Source organism: Nelumbo lutea, chromosome 3 (assembly GCF_056320005.1).
Source record: "Nelumbo lutea isolate HS-2025 chromosome 3, American lotus-T2T, whole genome shotgun sequence".
Classification (NCBI taxonomy): Eukaryota; Viridiplantae; Streptophyta; class Magnoliopsida; order Proteales; family Nelumbonaceae; genus Nelumbo; species Nelumbo lutea.
The window spans coordinates 85,168,313-85,187,724 of record NC_142686.1 but is presented as its reverse complement, the minus strand read 5'-3'; the positions used below and the strand labels follow the sequence as shown (position 1 = coordinate 85,187,724).

General features: G+C 40.8%; 1 protein-coding gene across 2 annotated transcripts in view; it reads left to right on the top strand.

Annotated features, from left to right (window-relative positions):
* The first annotated feature begins 211 nt into the window (after positions 1-211).
* LOC148866170 (protein NPG1-like) overlaps positions 212-19,412 on the top strand; it is a 42,868-nt gene continuing 23,667 nt past the window's right edge. Inside the window, exons 1-2 of one of the 2 annotated variants that reach the window (XM_088975403.1) lie at positions 212-535; positions 2,311-2,601. In XM_088975403.1, coding sequence (XP_088831529.1) covers positions 2,428-2,601 — 174 coding nt within the window. In that variant the 5' untranslated portion in view covers positions 212-535; positions 2,311-2,427. The remainder of the gene's footprint in view (positions 536-2,310; positions 2,602-19,412) is intronic. The other variant, XM_088975404.1, reaches the window with a different exon arrangement.

The window sequence follows — 19,412 nt, the reverse complement described above, 5'->3', positions numbered from 1 at the left end:
AAAGTGGTGGTTGGGGAATTGAACAAACCAGCTAACACACTAACAAGCCAGTCCTCGGTTGTTTTTTTTGCCTGGTTAAGATAATTTTGTTGCCACGTGTAAGTTCCATTTAGCCTCGCGCTCAGATCATCATTCAAAATTTTAATCGACTACTGTACTGACGCCTGCTGTTTTAAATTAGCATAAATAAAGGTAGAAAGAAGGGCCGTGCGGGCGACGGCCCAAGTGTCCGTGACCGGGGTGGCGTCGTGGACGTCGATGTCGAGGCATTAATTAAACGGTGACCAAACTTGGTAATACGGAACGTGAATCGCATTAAATGATCAGCTAATGGCCGTTTTCGCTCTTCATTTTCTTGGATTCTCTCTCTTTCTCTCTCTCTCTCTCTCTCTCACACACACACACAGTCTCTCTCGGTCTCTCTCTTCTCTTGATCTGCCATTCCTCTTACGTAAGGAAGAACCTCACCTTCTATGATCCTCCGTCTGCAACTTTAACTACTACTACTACTGCTGCGATTTGTCTACTAGTCCGGGTACCTCTCTCTTTCACTCTCTGGAGAATGTAGATGGTGAACTGGGTAGATCCGGCTTCTTGGGTTTAGAGGTTGAACGATTTAGGAAACCCCAGGTTTTTTGATCGACTGATCGGGCGTTGTGGGTTGAGAGTTCAACCCTAGACGTTGGTTTTGGACTAACTTGATAATGCTGCCGCCTTTGTCCTGTTCTATTTTTCTGGTTCTGTCCTTTTCTAGGATTCTACACTCAGATCCTTACTTCTTACTGAATGCACTTTGTTTGTTTGAATTTTCTTTAACTCTTATCGTAATTCTAATATATATATTTTAATTCTTTTTGTTTGTTTTTTGGTTGGTTGGTTGATTTTTTTTTTCAATTTGATTGCCTTGGTTGATTTTGCGTGCTGGAATTTATTTTATTGCTGTTTCTTTTTGATCCTTTTCTAGGTAATGCAAATGAGATCAATGTTTTAATATGTTTAACTCGTTGACTAGTCCTTTGCTAATGTTAAATTTGAGCCGCTTTCACTGTATTGACTAAATTCAGCTCAACTTGAAGTATTTACTCCATTGGTATTCTCGGAAATTTAAAATGGGGAACTTATTTGGAGTGAAAAAAGGAGATGTGTAATGTCTTGGAATCTGAGTTCTGTATTGAAGAGCAGATCATATTTTGTATGATCAGGGTGATATGCTCCTTGTGCTTATAGAATGTTCAAGTTCAAGACAGTTTATTTACCTAATTGTATAGAAAGTAAAGTTGTCTCAATAGTGAACACTCAAAACCTTCACAAGTTCAGAATATGTCCTACTTTCTTCAACAACTTTCCCATGGGATATGATAGATACTCACCAAAACTATTTAACAAAAAATTGAAAAGATAGCACATTGTACACTAGATGATTGTAAACATGTTATTTTCCTAATTTCCAAAGAACATTGGAAACTGTAATACTTTCTCAACAAAATTTCTCAGTGCCAATGAAACAACTGAAAAATCAAAGGGAAACTCAATATTCACTTCATTTGTTTGAATGGGAATGGGGAAAACTGTGGAATATTCTTACTGTATTTCACAGTGCAAAAGGAACAATAAAAAGATCAAAGAGAAACTCAAATTCACTTCACTTGCTTTTCTTTTCTTACATTTCATAATAGCCAAATGTTTTGCATTTTGTTGCCCAAATCCTACATGAGAATTCCACCCCAGTATTTGATATTCTTTCTTCCTTACGGGAAAAATAAAGAAATAGATAATAAAAAAATCCTTATGAACGATTTATCAAAAAAAAATCCTTGTGAACATATAATACCATTTATTTTCCTGGTTTAATTTCACTCGTTTCACTTGATTATTGCTTGCCGGATTTGATTGGAATAATGGATATATTTTGCTTTTAGTGTCATTTCAGTGAATCTTTACAAGATTTTATTTGAACAACTTGGATTGGCGAAACAGAATTCATGTAGCCAACCCCATATAGTTGGGATAAGGCATGGATGATGATGATTTCTTGCATTTTAATGGATTATAACAACCTTTTCTCTTGATGGCTCTATATATTAATTGTGATTAAGTCTCAGCTGCTTTTAACTCTTTTCTGTTTTATACAAGCACAATGATTTCCTTATTGAATTAGGTGTAGTCAAATGGTTCTCATTTTTCAATTTTAATCCTTGCTTGCATCTTTCTTTATGGTGGGGTTTACATGTGAGCAATATATATTTTTCTGATTAGCTTCTTTAATAAATTGATGGGCTACAATTATGTGTTTTGATTGATCTTTGACAGGATGTAGCATTAAGGTTATTGGTATGAGACCTTTGAGGAGCAAAAAGGTGGAGAGCCCTATGACATTGTCATGTCAGCTTTTTTTAGTTCAATTAATGAAGAAAGCTGAAGTTCAAAATGCTAGATAATCAATCTGGAGAATTTAGTGAGCTTAATTATGATATGGCGGTTCAGGAAGTCTGTGCAAATGGACTTTCGATGAAAACTTCAGAGGTTGAAGCAAAACTAGATGAGGGTAATATTCAGGAAGCAGAATCTTCACTCCGGGAGGGTTTGTCACTTAATTTTGAGGTGAGCTTGTTCCCTATCAAATGAAAATAAGGTTAATTGTAGATTTTTTGTTTATTCATTATATTGTTTCTAAATTCCTGTCAGTAACTTCTTTTTTTTCTTCTATGGATTTTAGAAAGTTTATTTAAGCTAGGCCACCAGCTAAAATTTTTCTTACCATGCTAGCTCAGTTTATCACCACAGAGCGTGGTTTTGCATGTTTATGTATATATGTATATGCCTATATCATTTATAAAATTTTCTAAATATTTGTATTATCATGTTTAGCATTTATTACAGCCTGTTCAGAAGAAAAGAGCTCTCCAAATGTTATCCCTCAAAATTCCCTCTTGCCACTAGAAACTATTTCTAATCTATCATGACTTTGTTTAGTGGTTCTTCCTTTGTGAAGCTATCAATGAGCAGCTGCATGGATAAAATCTACCTACTAAGTTGCATTGCAACCTCCTATTGACAATGATGGCTAATTCGTGCACACTCATTGTAAGAAATATGAAAGGTTGGATTTGTAACAGTATAGTTGTGAAAATGTTGAAGGAAGATACAGTTGGTCCTAAGATTGCACAAAAGGAAATTAGAATGTGGTGATATTTGTAGTTGTAAAAGGCAAACTGCTGAAGATTGATATACTTGAATTTATAATTGTTGGTTACATATATATTTTTTTTGATTGGCATGATTGTTGGTTAGCACCAAAAGATAAATTTATGAACCAGGTATTTTCATTACCTTCCTTTTGAGAATGAATTAAATGCCTCTATGTGTCTGTTTTTTTGTCATATTTTTAGTAGGACCAAATGTCAAAGTTTGCATCAAAATCAACTTCACTTGTAGTTAGTTGGTAATAGTGTTCTTGAGGAAAGAGAAATACATGTGCAATTAGGATGCCGAGAATATATTTAGTGATAGAACTTTGCCTGTGTAATTTTGTCTCTACCTTCTTCTGGCTCTTGTGCATCTTCTCATGTATTACTGAATAAATTCTCAATTAGTTTTGCTCAAAAAAAAAAAAAGAAAACATGTTTGACCAATAAGTCAAAGTTTGTGCATGCATGGCATTCATGGTTCAGAAGTGATGTAAAGTAATGGATGTTAACTTCAGGGGGAGTTTATTGTGGTATTTTGAGTTTATGTTCTTGCCTTGCTCAAGGGTCTCCAATATGATGTTTCCCTTGACTTTGATTTTTATGGTGGTTCAGGGTAACTGTCAAGTTGTTGAAGGTTGGGTCAGAGAGGGCGATCTGGATCTTTAGCATCCAGAGTGAAAATCACGTCCACATGGGTGCCAAGATCAGGCAGTTCTTTTGCCAGGTCTTTCATGAGAGAAGGTGTTGGAAGGGTTAATGTTTCGACTGCTGCTACAGTAGTCCGAACAGGAAGAAGAAGAAGAAGAAGAAGAAGAAGAAGAGAAGAAGGGTCTGTCGAAAATCTGATGGTTCACCCATTCAGTCGACCCCCTTAATCTATATTAGATTCTAGTAATGTTTACAAAGACAGAAGTGCCCTTACTTAAGTGTGGGGCAGAGTAACTCTAATAACACTGCCACATAAGCAAGTTACTTAATAAACAGAAGAAGACTAAACTACCCCTATTTGGCACATCTTAACACTCTCCCTCAAACTGGAGAATATATGTCATATAATCCTAACTTGTTACATAGATAGTTCACTTTCCCTGAGCTTAGAGCTTTTGTAAACAAATCTGCCCACTGGTCATTGGAGCCCCCCACATGTTCTGTATTTATCTCTCCAGCAAGAACCTTCTCTCTCACAAAGTGGCAATCAACCTCTATGTGCTTTGTTCTCTCATGAAAGACAGGATTGGATGAGATATGGAATGCAATTTGGTTGTCACAGTACAATCTCATAGGTTTGTCCATGTGAAACCCAATTTATTGTAGGAGATTCCTCAACCACACTAATTCACAGGTAGTGTGAGCCATGGCCCTATATTCGGCTTCAGCACTACTTCTGGTCACAACCATCTGCTTTTTGCTCTTTCATGTCACAAGATTTCCTCCCAGAAATGTGCAATAGCCTGTAGTAGATCTTCTGTCACTCATTGAGCCTACTCAGTATGCATCTATATACCCAACTACTTCAAGTTTTCCTCCTGGTTTATACAATAGCTCACGACCTGGAGCTCCTTTCAAATACCTCACAATTCTAAAGACTGCATCCCAGTAAGGTATACGGGGGTTCTGCATGAATTGGCTCACCACACTGACTGCAAAGGAGATGTCGGGTCTCGTGATAGTCAGATAGCTCAGCTTTCCCACTAGTCGTCTATACCTTCCAAGATCTTCAAATACTTCTCCTGTATCACTGCTCAACTTAACATTTGGTTCCATAGGGGTCTCAGCCGGTTTTGCACCTAACAGTCCTGTTTCTTCCAATAGATCAAGGACATATTTCCTTTGGCACAGATTCACACCTTGTTTTGACCTGACAACCTCTATTCCCAAGAAATACTTTAATGTTCCAAGGTCCTTTGTTTGAAAATGATTTTGTAGAAATACCTTTAGTTTGCCAATCCCCAATTTATCACTACTAGTGATGACAATATCATCCACATAGGCCACTAATAAAATCTTCCTAACTTCTGAGTCATAGCTGAATACTAAGTGATCAACCTGACATTGCTTCATTCCAAAACTCTTCACCACTTTGCTGAACTTCCCAAACCAAGCACATGGAGATTGCTTCAACTCATAAATTGCTTTCTTCAGCTTGTACACCTTACCACCCTCCCCCTGAGCAACAAACCCAGGTGGTTGCTCCATATATACCTCCTCCACTAGATCACCATGGAGGAAGGCATTCTTTATGTCAAGTTGAAGGAGAGGCCAATCGTATATAAGCCAAGGAAATTAGGACACGAACGGAACCGATTTTAGCCACCGGAGAGAATGTCTCCATGTAGTCCACACCATACAATTGTGAGTAACCTTTAGCAACAAGTCTGGCCTTCAGATGCTCCACACTACCATTTGGCAAGTATTTCACAGTATACACCCATTTACAGCCCACAACATGCTTGCCAGGTGAGAGAGTAGTAAGTTCCCACGTTTGAGTATGTTGAAGAGCAGAAAGTTCTTCCTCTATTGCCCGCTGCCATCCAGGTGAACTAAGAGCTTCTTGAACATTGTTAGGTATGGAAATAGAAGACAAAAGTGAAACAAACTGGCGATATGAGGTAGAAAGACGAGTTAATGAAACAAAATTGGAAATGGGATGGAGTGTAGAACTACGTTTACCTTTCCGTAAGGCAATGGGTAAGTCAAGGTCTGAAGGTTCAGAAATAGGAGCCATGAGAGTATCCGCAGATGAGGTAGAAGCAGGAGGAGGGGCCGGTGTCATTCGACCTGTATACACTTGTCGGATCGGTGGTCGTTCAGTGGTGACATGCACTGGATGAGATGATGAGTCTACTCCAACAACAACCTCTGGAACTGAATCACTGACAGGAAGAGGAAGAGGAGGTAAGGGTGAGGACAAGGGTGCTTCATGACTGGAGAAGAAGGGGACAAACTCAAAAAAGTTGACATCAGGGCAGACATGGCACTTTCGGGCAATGGGATTATAACACTTGTACCCTTTTTGAGTTCGAGAATAGCTAAGGAAGACACATTTAATTGAGCGTGCATTTAGCTTGTCTATTCCGGGACTCAGATTATGAACAAAGCACACACAACCAAAGACACGAGGAGTTAATGGAAATGGAGATAAAGTGGGAAACAAGATGGAGAAGGGGGACCGACCATGAAGAATAAAGGAGGGCATCCGATTAATGAGAAAACATGCAATGAGTACAACATCACTCAAAAACTTTTTAGGAACTTTCATGTGATGAATCATAGACCGAGCAATTTCAAGAAGATGACAATTCTTTCATTTAGCCACCCCATTTTGTTGAGGGGTGAAAACACATGAGGTCTGATGAATAATGCCATGTTGTTCTAAATACTGTTGAAATGAAGTAAGAAAGTATTAACGACCATTATCTGAACGGAGAACTTTGATTGGAACAACAAATTGTGTGCGTATTTCAGCATGAAATTTTTGAAAAATGGAAAATAATTCACTTCTTTATTTCATTAAGTAAATCCATGTCATTCTTGAACAATCATTAATAAAGGAGACAAAATACTTGTAGCCATTATAAGACTCTATTTTGATTGGACCCCAAACATCTGAATGAACCAAAGAAAAAGGACTCAACATACGACTCTCAACTCTTGGACTGAAGGGCACACGACGATTTTTACCAAACTGACATGACTCACATTGTAAAACTGACAACTGACTCAATGATGAAACCAACATCTTGAGAACCTTGAGAGATGGATGTCCCAGTCGGCAATGCCATTGTAGAGGAGTAAGAGAAGTCTGAAGTGCAATTGAAAATCCACCACCGTCAAGGTAATACAATCCACCAGTTTCATGCCCTCCACTAATCTTCTTCCCCGTCTTGAGATCCCAAAAAACACAAGTGGAAGGAAAGAAGATTAAAAAATTATAAATTTGACAAAGAAGATTGAATGGAAACTTAGGTACATATAAAACAGATGATAAGGGGACAGAAGCCATGTCAACTTTACCAACACCACAAATGGGAGATGAGGACCCATTGGCAACTGTAACAGTTGGTGATGTGGAGGTTTTAGAAAGAGAAGAGAACACACCTGGAGTTCCAGTCATATGATTTGAGGCTCTAGAGTCAATAATCCAAAGAGGAGTTTTAGATGACATGCAAGCAATACCTGATTGGGCATATGTGGCAGTGGTATGCTGTGAAGTAGTTTGAAGGAACCGTTCATACTCATCACGCGGAACACTCACCATCTCCCTCCGAGAAGTAGACGTAGATGTGGGAGGTGTTCGGTCTACCAGTTTACTGTCACTAATAACAACCGTGCCTGCTACAACATGATTAGCCCATTTAGAGGGAGGGCCATGTAGGTCATAACAAAAATTCATTGTGTCCTTCCCTACCACAATGAGTACACTTCCTTGTAGAGTTATTTTTTTCTCTTCCACGACTGCTATACCAGTATGCTGTGAAGTAGTTTGAAGGAATCGTTCATACTCATCACGCGGAACACTCACCATCTCTCTCCCAGAAGTAGATGTAGATGTAGATGTGGGAGGTGTTCGGTCTGCCAATTTACTGTCACTAATAACAACCGCGCCTGCTACAACATGATTAGCCCATTTAAATGGAAGGCCATGTAGGTCATAACAGAAATTCACTGTGTGTCCCTCCCTACCACAATGAGTACACTTCCTTGTAGAGTTATTTTTTCCTCTTCCACGGTCTCCTTCTGAGTCACGGCCACCCCGACCAATCATGGAATTGCTACGGCCCCCTCTAGGAGCATGACCTCCCCCTCTTGTACTATGTCCACCACCTCTAGCTGTCACAAGTGCTGATCTATCAGACTGTGTGGGGTTCTCTGTCTATCCCAAAGAAATTCTACGAAGTCTTGAGAATACTTCCTCAAGTGTAGGAAGAGTAGAGCCTCCCAATATTTGAGTTCTAACTGGTTCATATTCCGACTTCAGCCCCACTAAAAATATTGTAACATCTAACTGCTCCCTTTGTTGTTGCTGAACTTGAATATCTGGAGTAAGGGGATGATAGACATTGAGTTCATTCCTTATATTCTTCATGCAGGCATAGTACTCTTCTAGTGTTTTGGTTCCTTGTTTTAAATCAAAGTACTCCTGATACAGTTGATATACTCTTGTTGTGTTATCTTGTCCAGAATATAGCTTCTTAGCATGCTCCCATATATCCTTAGCCATATCAAGGAACATGAAGTTGGCACTGATTTTGGGTTCCATACTATTCCACAGCCAAGTCACGATTTGAGCATCTTCTTGTTCCCAATCATCAAACCCTGGAGAGTCAACTGGTGGCTTCTCATCTCTTACATGCTTTACTTTTTTCTTTGCCTATGGAACATAGTTCTCCCCATTTAGCTTAATCGAGGTCATTTGTACCCCTAGGTAGTCGGAGGAAATTACTACACTAGGTTTCTGATCATTGTAGCCATCTCCTATTGCTGCCATTGTACCTCTTTCACAGTTGCCTCTAACTTCACTTCTCAACTACAAGCTGATTGATGTTGTTCATAGTTTGATATTTTAACACCTATTGCAGCCTCTAAACACAACAGTGGAAGTACACACTTGTTCTTATTCACACTACTGCTGACTTCACACACTTACGTCACACATAAGCATCAGTTTACCATTCACTAATCACAAGTAGGCCCTCTTACAACCACTCAAAACAAATTGTGCATCACAAGCACCACAACACAGTCAAATCTCAAAACAAATTGTGCATCACAAGCACCACAACACAGTCAAATCTGCTGCACCCAGTTCAGACTTGTTTAACACACTTAAGAGGGCATTACACAACCACAAGGAGTTCAGCAAGGTCACTGCATTTCACCTTACACCACTCGGCCACTTACAGCAGCCCTAACACCACTTAACAACTTACAGCAGCCCTACACCATTCAACAGCTTACAGCAGCCTTACACCATTCAGCTATTGCACACACGACCCTTCCTAGGGCAACAATGAACCTAGTTCTCTAGGTTCTAATCAATACTAACAGCTTCTTGTAGGGTTTCTACCCAGAAATATAAGTAACACTAGAAGAAAAGAGAACCGACCTTCCTTTGAGAATATCAATCAACCATTCACTGCTGAAGTCACTTTCCTTGTTGAAGAAGGTTATGCGCAGCAGAGAGACAAGCTGTAATGTTTCTGACCTAGGGCGACCCAGTTCTCTCCATTGACTGACCAGAAACGAAGGTGAAGAGTCACGAACAATGCTGAGGTGCTTTACCAACTGATGTAGGTCAGGAGCATGGCTCTGATACCATGTTTCGACTGCTGCTACAGTAGTCCGAACAGGAAGAGGAGAAGAAGAAGAAGAGAAGAAGAAGGGTCAGTCGAAAATCTGATGGTTCACCCATTCAGTCGACCCCCTTAATCTATATTAGATTCTAATAATGTTTACAAAGACAGAAATGCCCTTACTTAAGTGTGGGGCAGAGTAACTCTAATAACACTGCCACATAAGCAAGTTACTTAATAAACAGAAGAAGACTAAACTACCCCTATTCGGCACATCTTAACAGTTAAGTTTTATTAGAGATCTTCCCTCCCTAGTTGGCCATTGCACTTTGTTTGTATGTTTTGAACTATAGCCTGTTTTCCCTTGTTTCTTGCAGTCAGCACTGTCCTTTGTTTGGTAGGAAAGCTTGTTGTTTGCATATCAGTTTTTCAATTAATAAGTCTCCCTTTATTGATAAAGAAGAGTCCAGCAATAAGTTGTCGTTAGAAATTCATTAATTTCTGGTAAATCCTCAAAGATGATAAAATACTGCTAAAATGGTGAAAATATTTGTTGAATTTTCAAGAGATTCAACAAATATTTACACAAAAAGTAGATTAAAAAATTATAAATTTGACATTTCAAAAAAATAAAAAAATAAAATATTGCTAAAATGGTACCATTTGCATCTCTGAACATTCCCTCTAAGATGATGAAATACTGCTAAAATGGTGATAAACTATTTGTTGAATCTTCAAGAGATTCAACAAATATTTACACAAAAAGTAGATTAAAAAATTATGAATTTGACATTTCCTGGCTTTGCTTTATCTCTTGAAGGGTTGAATTATCAAGCAAAAAATCCCATATGTATACTGTATGGACTCTTTAGTCAAAAAACCTATTAGGATTTGATTGGTTGCACTTGATGCTTTGCTTGGTTACATTTTGGAACAAATTAGGAATATTGAATAGTACATATGAAGAGATAATTCTTGGACTATTAAAATTGCCTCTTATGTCAGTTCACGATTCATATAAACTACAGTGATTTCCATGGTTAACATGTTGTAGTTCATAATTCATACATTGTAATTCTACTGATAACTCTGCCACTCCTTTTCAGTAATATAATACATCATTTTACCTTTCAAAAAAAAAAAAAAGATACCATTTGCATCTCTGAACATTCCCTCTATTTCTGGTAATCCTGGGTTATGAAAAGAGTTCCCATCAAAGTTCAATTTGATCTTGTTGCTATCCAGGGAGCCAAGATCTCTTGGATTCCAAATGATGGTTCAGCAATGTAATGTGTGTGTATGTGTGTGTTTTATTTTTTGAAGGATAGAAGAAAAAATTTTATTAAAAAAGAAAAAGATTTACAAGTCATTGGATGTCAAGGGGACAACCCAGCTTGAAGTACATCTAGACAATCTGAAAAGTTTCTTCATTACAAGGTTGTAATTCCAAAATACCCTAAAAATTCTCTATCAAATCCTCCCTTCTGGCTTGATAAAACTCTAGCAGAACCAGCACCCAGTCTGAAACCAATGAACCCACAGCAGAAACTATTAGTTCCAGGCTTTTTGCTTTGTTTTCAAATACTCTTCTATTCCTTTCAGCCCACAGTGACCAGCAAATTGCAAAAGGAGTACAGCTCCACATAATTCTGGCTTTCTTGCTACCACTAATTTTCGGCCATCTAGAGAAAATCTCAGGAGGAGAAGAAGTTCCAGGTGAAATTTGCCACTTTGCACGAATAGAACAGGTCAAGCACTGTCTCCTCATCCATTTTGCACAAATAGGAGAAACTTGGAAGGAAGAAGCCTCTTTTCTTCAAAGCTTCCCTAACTTCCTCTTTTTCAAACCTCCTTTCTAACCACCTTGCTGAAGCCTCACTCAGTTGATTGGGAGCTAAGCCCTTCAATGACACCCAGCTCCATTGTCTACCTGAATACAGCCTCTTGTAAAAGTCCACCACCCTCTCTTGAATCTCTCCCCAAGTTTCCACCTATTCCTCGCCCACTTGGATCCTTGTTATCAGATTTATCCTTCTACTGCTTGCAAAAGCATGGAAGAAGGCAGGATTTTTATCTCTTTTTGGCCAAATAACCCTGGATTTTGTCTCCATCTAATTTCTTCCCTTAGGATTAAACTTTCTAACTCTTTCTTCAAAACTTCCCTTTCCACCTGAACTTCTCTCCTGCCGCCCTCGTCTTCTAATAACCTGTCGAACTTTGACAATTTCTCCAACACTTCTTTCTGTTCTCCTCTTCCTCAACCACTTCCTTCCTTCTCCCCTTCAACTCCTCCTTAATTAACTGTAATTTATCCAAGATTGTCTGCCCTGCTGAGCTTGCCCTCTGCGCACCTCTCCACTTCCCCTCTACCCACTCCACAAAGTTTGGTTGCTGCAGCCATGTATTTTCAAATTTGAAAGGTTTGCACCTGGAAACTGATACAAAGTTCCTTAGCATGATAGGTTTATGATCAAACAATTGCTGAACCAGAGGTTCTTGGACCACTTCTCCCCAATGCTCCACCTAATCTTCTGAGAACATGAACCTATCTAGCTTTCGAAGAATTGCTGGACATTGACCGATAGACCAGATGAATATCCCACCATTTAGAGGTGGGTCGGTAAGTTCACTATTACAGATGAACTCATCAAACCTCCTCAACCCAACATTTATCCTCCCCTCCGACTCCCCTTCATTTCAAATCTCCTTCTTACAATGTTAAAGTCCCCCCACCCCACCCACCAAGGACTCTCCCATTTTTGTCTTAGCTCCCCTAACTCCTCCCAGAACTCCAATCTCTCTCCCTCGTCATTTGGCCCATAAACATTTGTGAGTCCCCACCTCCAATTTCCATTGGTTTCCTGTAGACAAACTAAAACTGAATATTTCCTAAACTCCTCCCCAATCTTCCTTAACACTCCTTGGTCCCATGATCCCACAAGATAACCAAGCCCCTTGAAAGGCCCGATGTGTTAGTTTTACCCACTCCCTGTCCTCCTCCCCCCAGATTTCTTTATTTAGAGTTAAATTGAAACCTTCTAGTTTTGTTTCGTGTAGAATGACTACATCTGGTTTATGTGTTCTTATCATATTTCTTACTTGAGCCCTTCTTCTCCCTTCCTTCATCCCCCTTACGTTCCAGCTTAAAAGCTTCATTTCCAACCACCCTCCTGCTTGCCCCCCCCCTCACCTTAGATATTGTCTTCTAAGCACTCCTCTTCTCCTCCATCTTCGTACCAGGCTATGTTTTGTTTACCGCTTCTTTCCTTCTTTGTTCCTCCGTTTTCTTCCTTTTTTTCAAACTTCTCAAATGCTAATTTAGCGGAGCCTTCCCCTCCCTAGAAGAATAGACCAAGGGATTTACCTAATCTAACCTCCCTGTCCACCAATTTGTTAATGTTCACTTTTCTTGCTCTCCTTCTAGACTCTCTTTCCTTGAGTCATCCATAGTCTTCCTTGCATCCTCTCTCCCCCTTCCCCCCCTTCCGCTTTGCTGTTCCCTTCTTGTTGTGAAATGCTCCTAGGCTTCACTGCTTTTGGTTGTTTTCTCCCTCCTACGGCATCGGGATTTCTTCGTTAATTGCGTTAGTATTTGTTAGTGGTATTAGTGAAGGGGTATTTCGGTCTTTGTACTTGTTGAGAAGGTTGATGTGTACTGTCATGTTAGTTCGAGTGCTTTTTACTTAAAGAAGGGCACTTAAGTCTTTTCCATTTAGTTAATAATATAATAACAGGTCTGGCCGAATCAGGGAGATAAATCTTTCTCTAATTCGAACTAGCCTTTCTCTCTTTCCTCATCTTTCTCTCTTCTTCTTTCTTCTCCTACTTTACTTTACTTTACAATCAACGAACAAGACAGAATTCTAGGGTAGGTCAAACTTTAACATGGTATCAGAGCAAGGTTCAACAAATCAGACTTGCTAGAATTCTGTCTTTTGCGCATTCGAATTAGGGTTTCTCTTGGGTTTCTCAGCTGTGAGTTGGAGACTGGGAAAAGGGCTGAAAAGGAGTGATCGCCCTCTTCCCTAGGAGGTTCCTATGCCTCCGATTGTGTCGTTGGTGATTGGTTGCTGTGGTTTCTAAGCCCTAGTTAGGGCTGGTACGTGTGGTGTAGTGGTGTCTCAGCCCTTCGTGTGGTTGGCCTTCAGGCGATGAGTGTGCAGATTTCGGTGAAGTGTCTGTGTGTAGATAACAATGATAGTAAACCTAGTGTCATGATCTCTACTGACTACCTGAATGTCCAAATGACCTCCATTAAACTGAATGGAGAGAATTATGTTCCTTGGGCCAAGTCTGTAGAAGTTTTTCTGAAGGCAAAGAAGAAAGTGAAGCATATAAGAGAGGAGAAACCCCCCGCTAATTCTCAAGAGTATGAAGACTGGGAACAGGAAGATGCACAGATCATTACATGGTTGTGGAACAGGAAGATGCACAGATCATGCTAAGAAACTGTATTCAGGTCAGGATAATACCACTAGGGTATATCAACTGTATCAGGAATACTTCAATCTGCAACAGGGAAGTCAGAGCCTTGAGGAGTACTATGCCAGTGTGAGGAATATCCTTAATGAGTTAAATGTCTATCATCCTCTCACTTCTGATGTCAAAGTTCAACAGCAACAACGAGAGTAGCTTGATGTGACACAGTTTCTGGAGGGGCTGAAGTCTGAGTATGAACCAGTACGAGCTCAGATACTAGGGGGATCTGCTCTTCCATCTTTAGAGGAGGTGTTTGCTCATCTTCGGAGGGCTTCCATTGGATCTATGGATTCTAATGTCTCCGATAAATCAGCATTTGCAGTGTCGAGAGGTCGAGGTGGCAGAAGTGGAGCTCGAGGAGCCCAGCCTAGCAGAAGTGGTAGTGGTGGATCTACACATACCCGTGGTGGTGGTCGTACTGGAGGCAGAGATTTAGGGGGAGCTCGTGGTAGAGGATGTGGCTCGGGTCCACGGAAGTGTACTCATTGTGGATTGGATGGACATACCATTAACTACTGCTATGACTTACATGGTCCTCCCTCGACGTGGACCAACCATGCCATGACTAGTGACACCAGTTTCAGCTCTAGACAGGAGAATCGGTCAGCTGACCCGTTGCCTTCTACTCCCTCAGATGGCCCAGGCAAGGAGATGGTGAGTGTTCCTCGGGATGAGTATGAGAGGTTTGTTCAATCCAAGTCGCAGCAGAACACAACTTCCTTTGCACACTCAGGTATGGCTTGTTTGGCATCCACACCCAACCCTTGGATTATTGATTCTGGAGCCTCCGATCACATGACGGGAACTCCAGGTGTGTTTTCAACTCTCACTCATTGCTCAACATCACAATCTGTTACCCTTGCTAATGGCTCCACATCATCTATCTGTGGTGTTGGTAATGTTGACCCAGACCCTATATCCCTATCCTCTGTTTTATATGTACCTAAGTTTCCATTTAATTTTATGTTTATTAGTAAGCTGACCAAGTCCCTTAAGTGCTCCATCACATTTTACCCTTCTATGTGTGTTGTTCAGGATCTCAAGACGGGGATGAAGATTGGTGGAGGGCATGAAGCCGGTGGACTGTATTATCTTGATGGTGGTGGACGAACGTCGATGGCCCTTCAGTCATCCATTTCTCCTCTCCAGTGGCATTGTAGATTTGGTCACCCTTCGTTGGAAGTGTTGCAGTCCTTAGTCCCTTCATTGAGTCAACTTTCTGTTTTAGATTGTGAGTCGTGTCAATTTGGGAAACACCATCGTGTTCCCTTTCGTTCTAGGGTCGATAATCGTGTGTCGAGTCTTTTTTCTTTAATTCATTCAGATGTTTGGGGTCCTTATAAAGTGATGTCATATAATGGATACCGATATTTTGTTATTTTTGTTGATGACTGTTCAAGAATGACGTGGCTCTATTTAATGAAAGAAAGAAGTGAATTATTTGCCATCTTCCAGAAATTTTGTGCTGAGATCCGCAATCAATTTGGTGTTCACATCAAAATTTTCCGTTCTAATAATGGACGTGAATACTTGTCTTCATCTTTTCAAGAATACTTGGACCAACATGGCATTATACACCAAACTTCATGTATTTACACTCTGCAACAAAATGGGGTGGCTGAGAGAAAGAACCGTCATCTTGTAGAAACGGCACGCTCCCTCATGCACCACATGAATGTTCCCAAAACCTTTTGGAGCGATGCAATGCTCACCTCTTGTTTCTTAATTAATCGGATGCCCACGTCTATCCTTGATGGTCGTTCTCCTTTTAGTGTCTTATTCCCCAACATGTCTCCATTTCCGCTTCCTCCTCGGGTATTTGGGTGTGTTTGCTTCATTCATAATCTGGGTCCCGGGACTGACAAGTTAGATGCACGTTCCCTGAAATGTATCTTCCTTGGCTATTCCCGAACTCAGAAAGGGTACAAGTGTTATCATCCCAGTTCTCGTCGTTCCTTGGTATGTGCTGATGTTACATTCTTCGAGTCTACTTCGTTCTTTGTCGGGTCCGGTGCTGCTGCTTCCTCCTCATCACCACCTCCTCTTCCTCTTCCCGTGGCTGATCCACCTCTTCTGGTTCCAGTCATGCCTACGTCCTTGCTTGCGGTGCCACCGTCGGTTGACCGTCCACTCATCCGTCACATGTATACACATCGCCCGCGTGTACCGGCTGCAACTCCTCCAGCTTCATCATCGTCGACAGATCCAGCTCTAGCTCCGATCGCCAGTTCATCTCTTTGTTATCCTCCGTGGTTGTTCCTAAGGATGTCTAGGAAGCCCTTACCTCTCCAAAGTGATGTCGTGATATGGAAGAAGAGCTCTCTGCTCTGCATCATAATCACACTTGGGATCTCACCGCTCTTCCTCTTGGGAAGCAGGCTGTCGGTTTTAAGTGGGTGTATAGTGTTAAGTACTTGTCAGATGGTCGTGTTGAGCGCCTGAAGGCGCGACTAGTTGCCAAAGGGTACTCCCAAACCTATGGCATTGACTACACAGAGACATTCTCCCCGGTTGCTAAGATAGGGTCTGTTCGTGTCGTCATCTCTCTCGTAGCTATATATGATTGGCCTCTCCATCAGCTAGATATCAAAAATGCCTTTTTGCATGGTGATTTGCTCGAGGAGGTCTACATGGAGCAACCGCCAGGGTTTGTTGCTCAGGGGGAGGATGGTAAGGTATGCAAACTTAAGAAGGCTATTTATGGACTTAAACAGTCCCCTCGAGCATGGTTTGATAGGTTCAGTGAGGTGGTCAAGAAGTTTGGTATGAAACAGTGCCAAGTTGATCACTCTGTCTTTAGTTTTGACTCTTCAGTAGGCAAAATAATATTGGTGGTGTATGTGGATGATATCGTTGTGACTGGGAATGACAAAATGGGCATTGGCAGATTGAAGGCATTCCTACAGGAACACTTTCAGACAAAGGACCTTGGCAAGTTGAAATACTTTTTGGGCATAGAGGTAACAAGATCTAAGCATGGCATTAATTTGTGTCAAAGGAAATATGTGTTCGATTTATTGGAAGAAACAGGGTTGTTGGGTACTAAACTGGCTGAGACACCTATGGAAACAAATACGAGGCTGAGTAGTGATATAGGTGAAGTATTTGAAGACCCTGGCAGATATCGACGACTTGTAGGCAAACTAAACTATCTAACCATTACTCGGCCAGATATTTCATTTGCGGTTAGTGTGGTGAGTCAGTTCATGTAGAAACCTTTGGTCCCACATTGGAATGCAGTGCTAAGGATTGTGAGGTATCTGAAAGGAGCTCCTGGTCGTGGTTTGCTGTACAGGAGTGGTGGAAAACTGGTAGTAGAAGGATACACCGATGCTGATTGGGCAGGTTCTATGTCTGACAGACGATCCACCACAGGCTATTGCACCTTTCTGGGGGGTAACCTGGTAACGTGGAAAAGTAAGAAGCAAACAGTTGTGGCAAGAAGCAGTGCAGAAGCAGAATATAGGGCCATGGCACATATTGCTTGTGAATTAGTGTGGCTGAGGAACCTTCTACAGGAGATAGGATATGACATCAATACTCCAATGAAGCTCTATTGTGACAATCAGGCAGCAGTTCATATCTCTTCCAATCTAGTGTTTCATGAAAGAACCAAGCACATCGAAGTTGATTGTCATTTTGTGAAAGAGAAGGTGCTAAATGGGGTGATAGAAACGCATATGTTAGTACGGGAAACCAGTGGGCAGACTTGTTTACAAAAGGTTTGAGTCGGGGGAGAGTGGACTACATATGTAACAAGCTGGGATTATATGATATATACTCACCAGCTTGAGGGGGAGTGTTAGTGGTGTTAGTGAAGGGGTATTTCGGTCTTTGTACTTGTTGAGAAGGTTGATGTGTACTGTTATGTTAGTTCGAATGCTTCTTACTTAAAGAAAGGCACTTAAGTCTTTTCCATTTAGTTAATAATATAATAACAGGTCTAGCTGAATCTAGGGAGATAAATCTTTCTCTAATTCGAACCAGCCTTTCTCTCTTTCCTCATCTTTCTCTCTTCTTCTTTCTTCTCCTACTTTACTTTACTTTACTTTATAGTCAACGAACAAGACATAATTCTAGGGAAGGTCAAACTTTAACAGTATTCAAATTTCTTAGGAAAGTCCGGTCCTCTCCTTCTACCATAGTTCTCAGGTGATAATCTTCACCTACAAAGTTCATGATAGCTTGAGTGAGATGTTGGAGATATCCTCAACCTCCACCAACAATTTGGCCATGTCGAGCTTGTCCCGTCTTCTGTTCCTGTTGTCAAATTTCATGAACTTTCCATAGAGATTGTCGGTTGCTTCAAATGTAAGGATACTCTAGCCATGAAGAGGTATTCCCACTACATCCAGCCACACTGCTGTCTTTCATCTGGTATTTGAAACTTCTCTTGTTGCAGGGTACCACCAGCCTAGTCACAGATCGAACTCCCTTTCTGTCACTTTGACTCCACAGATAAAATCTTCTCGGCCGCTTCTCTGCTGTGAAACATGAAAAGAAAAAGTCCACCATTCAACTTTCTTACACCCAACACCCTTTCCCTACCCCACTCTAACAAAGCCTAGATTTAAGACTTTTTCTGCCTCCAGGTCGACAGCCATGAACCTGCCAACCAAACTTGCTGAGAGCACCTGCATCCTCTCGTACATCTTCCCCACTTTCTTCACATCGACGAAAACCAATGACGGCAACATCATCATCCTCCTCTTTCTAACCTCCTTATCGTATCGAGGACGATGATATCCCTCAACACCTCTATACAAAGCTCAATATTTCAAATACATTAGCTTTGTATCATATTGATGATGACGACATCCCCCAACACCCGGAAGCAACCCAATTTTGGCCCCCTTTGTGGAGTTCAAATCAGCCCCCTACCCCCCACAACGTCCCACAGCACATCCTGGTCGTGTATTGGGAACATCTCTCGATGATAATATCCGGAATAATGATGTCATCATTGGGAGATGTTCTCAATACACTGTGGGGATGTGCTGTGGGACATTGGGGGGCAGATTCGGTCTCCCCTTTGTGTTTATTTTTTTATTTATTTATTTTTTATCAATAACTGATTTGCATTTATTCCAAACAAGAAATGCACAAAAAGTGTCTACATAGTGAGTTTTTATTTTCTTTCTGTTTCAAGTAAAGTGAGCCCCTTGCTGCTACCCCTACTTGGCTCCAAAAGGAGGAGATGGACTGGTGGGAATATATAAATGAAGAAAAGGAAGTTCAGAGATATGGCTCAAGGAATGGAAATTCTGGTTAACTAGATTAAGAGAGATGCTAATGGCTTGGCGGATGCTTTGGCTAGGTAAGGGGTGGGAAGAAATGATTTATTCTGGGCTATGTTGTAATGGTTTCATTTTTGGGGGTGGAAGCTAAGAGAGTTTATCTCCCCTCTCCTCGTATTTGCTTAATTATTTCTTAATGAAATCCATTCAGTTAT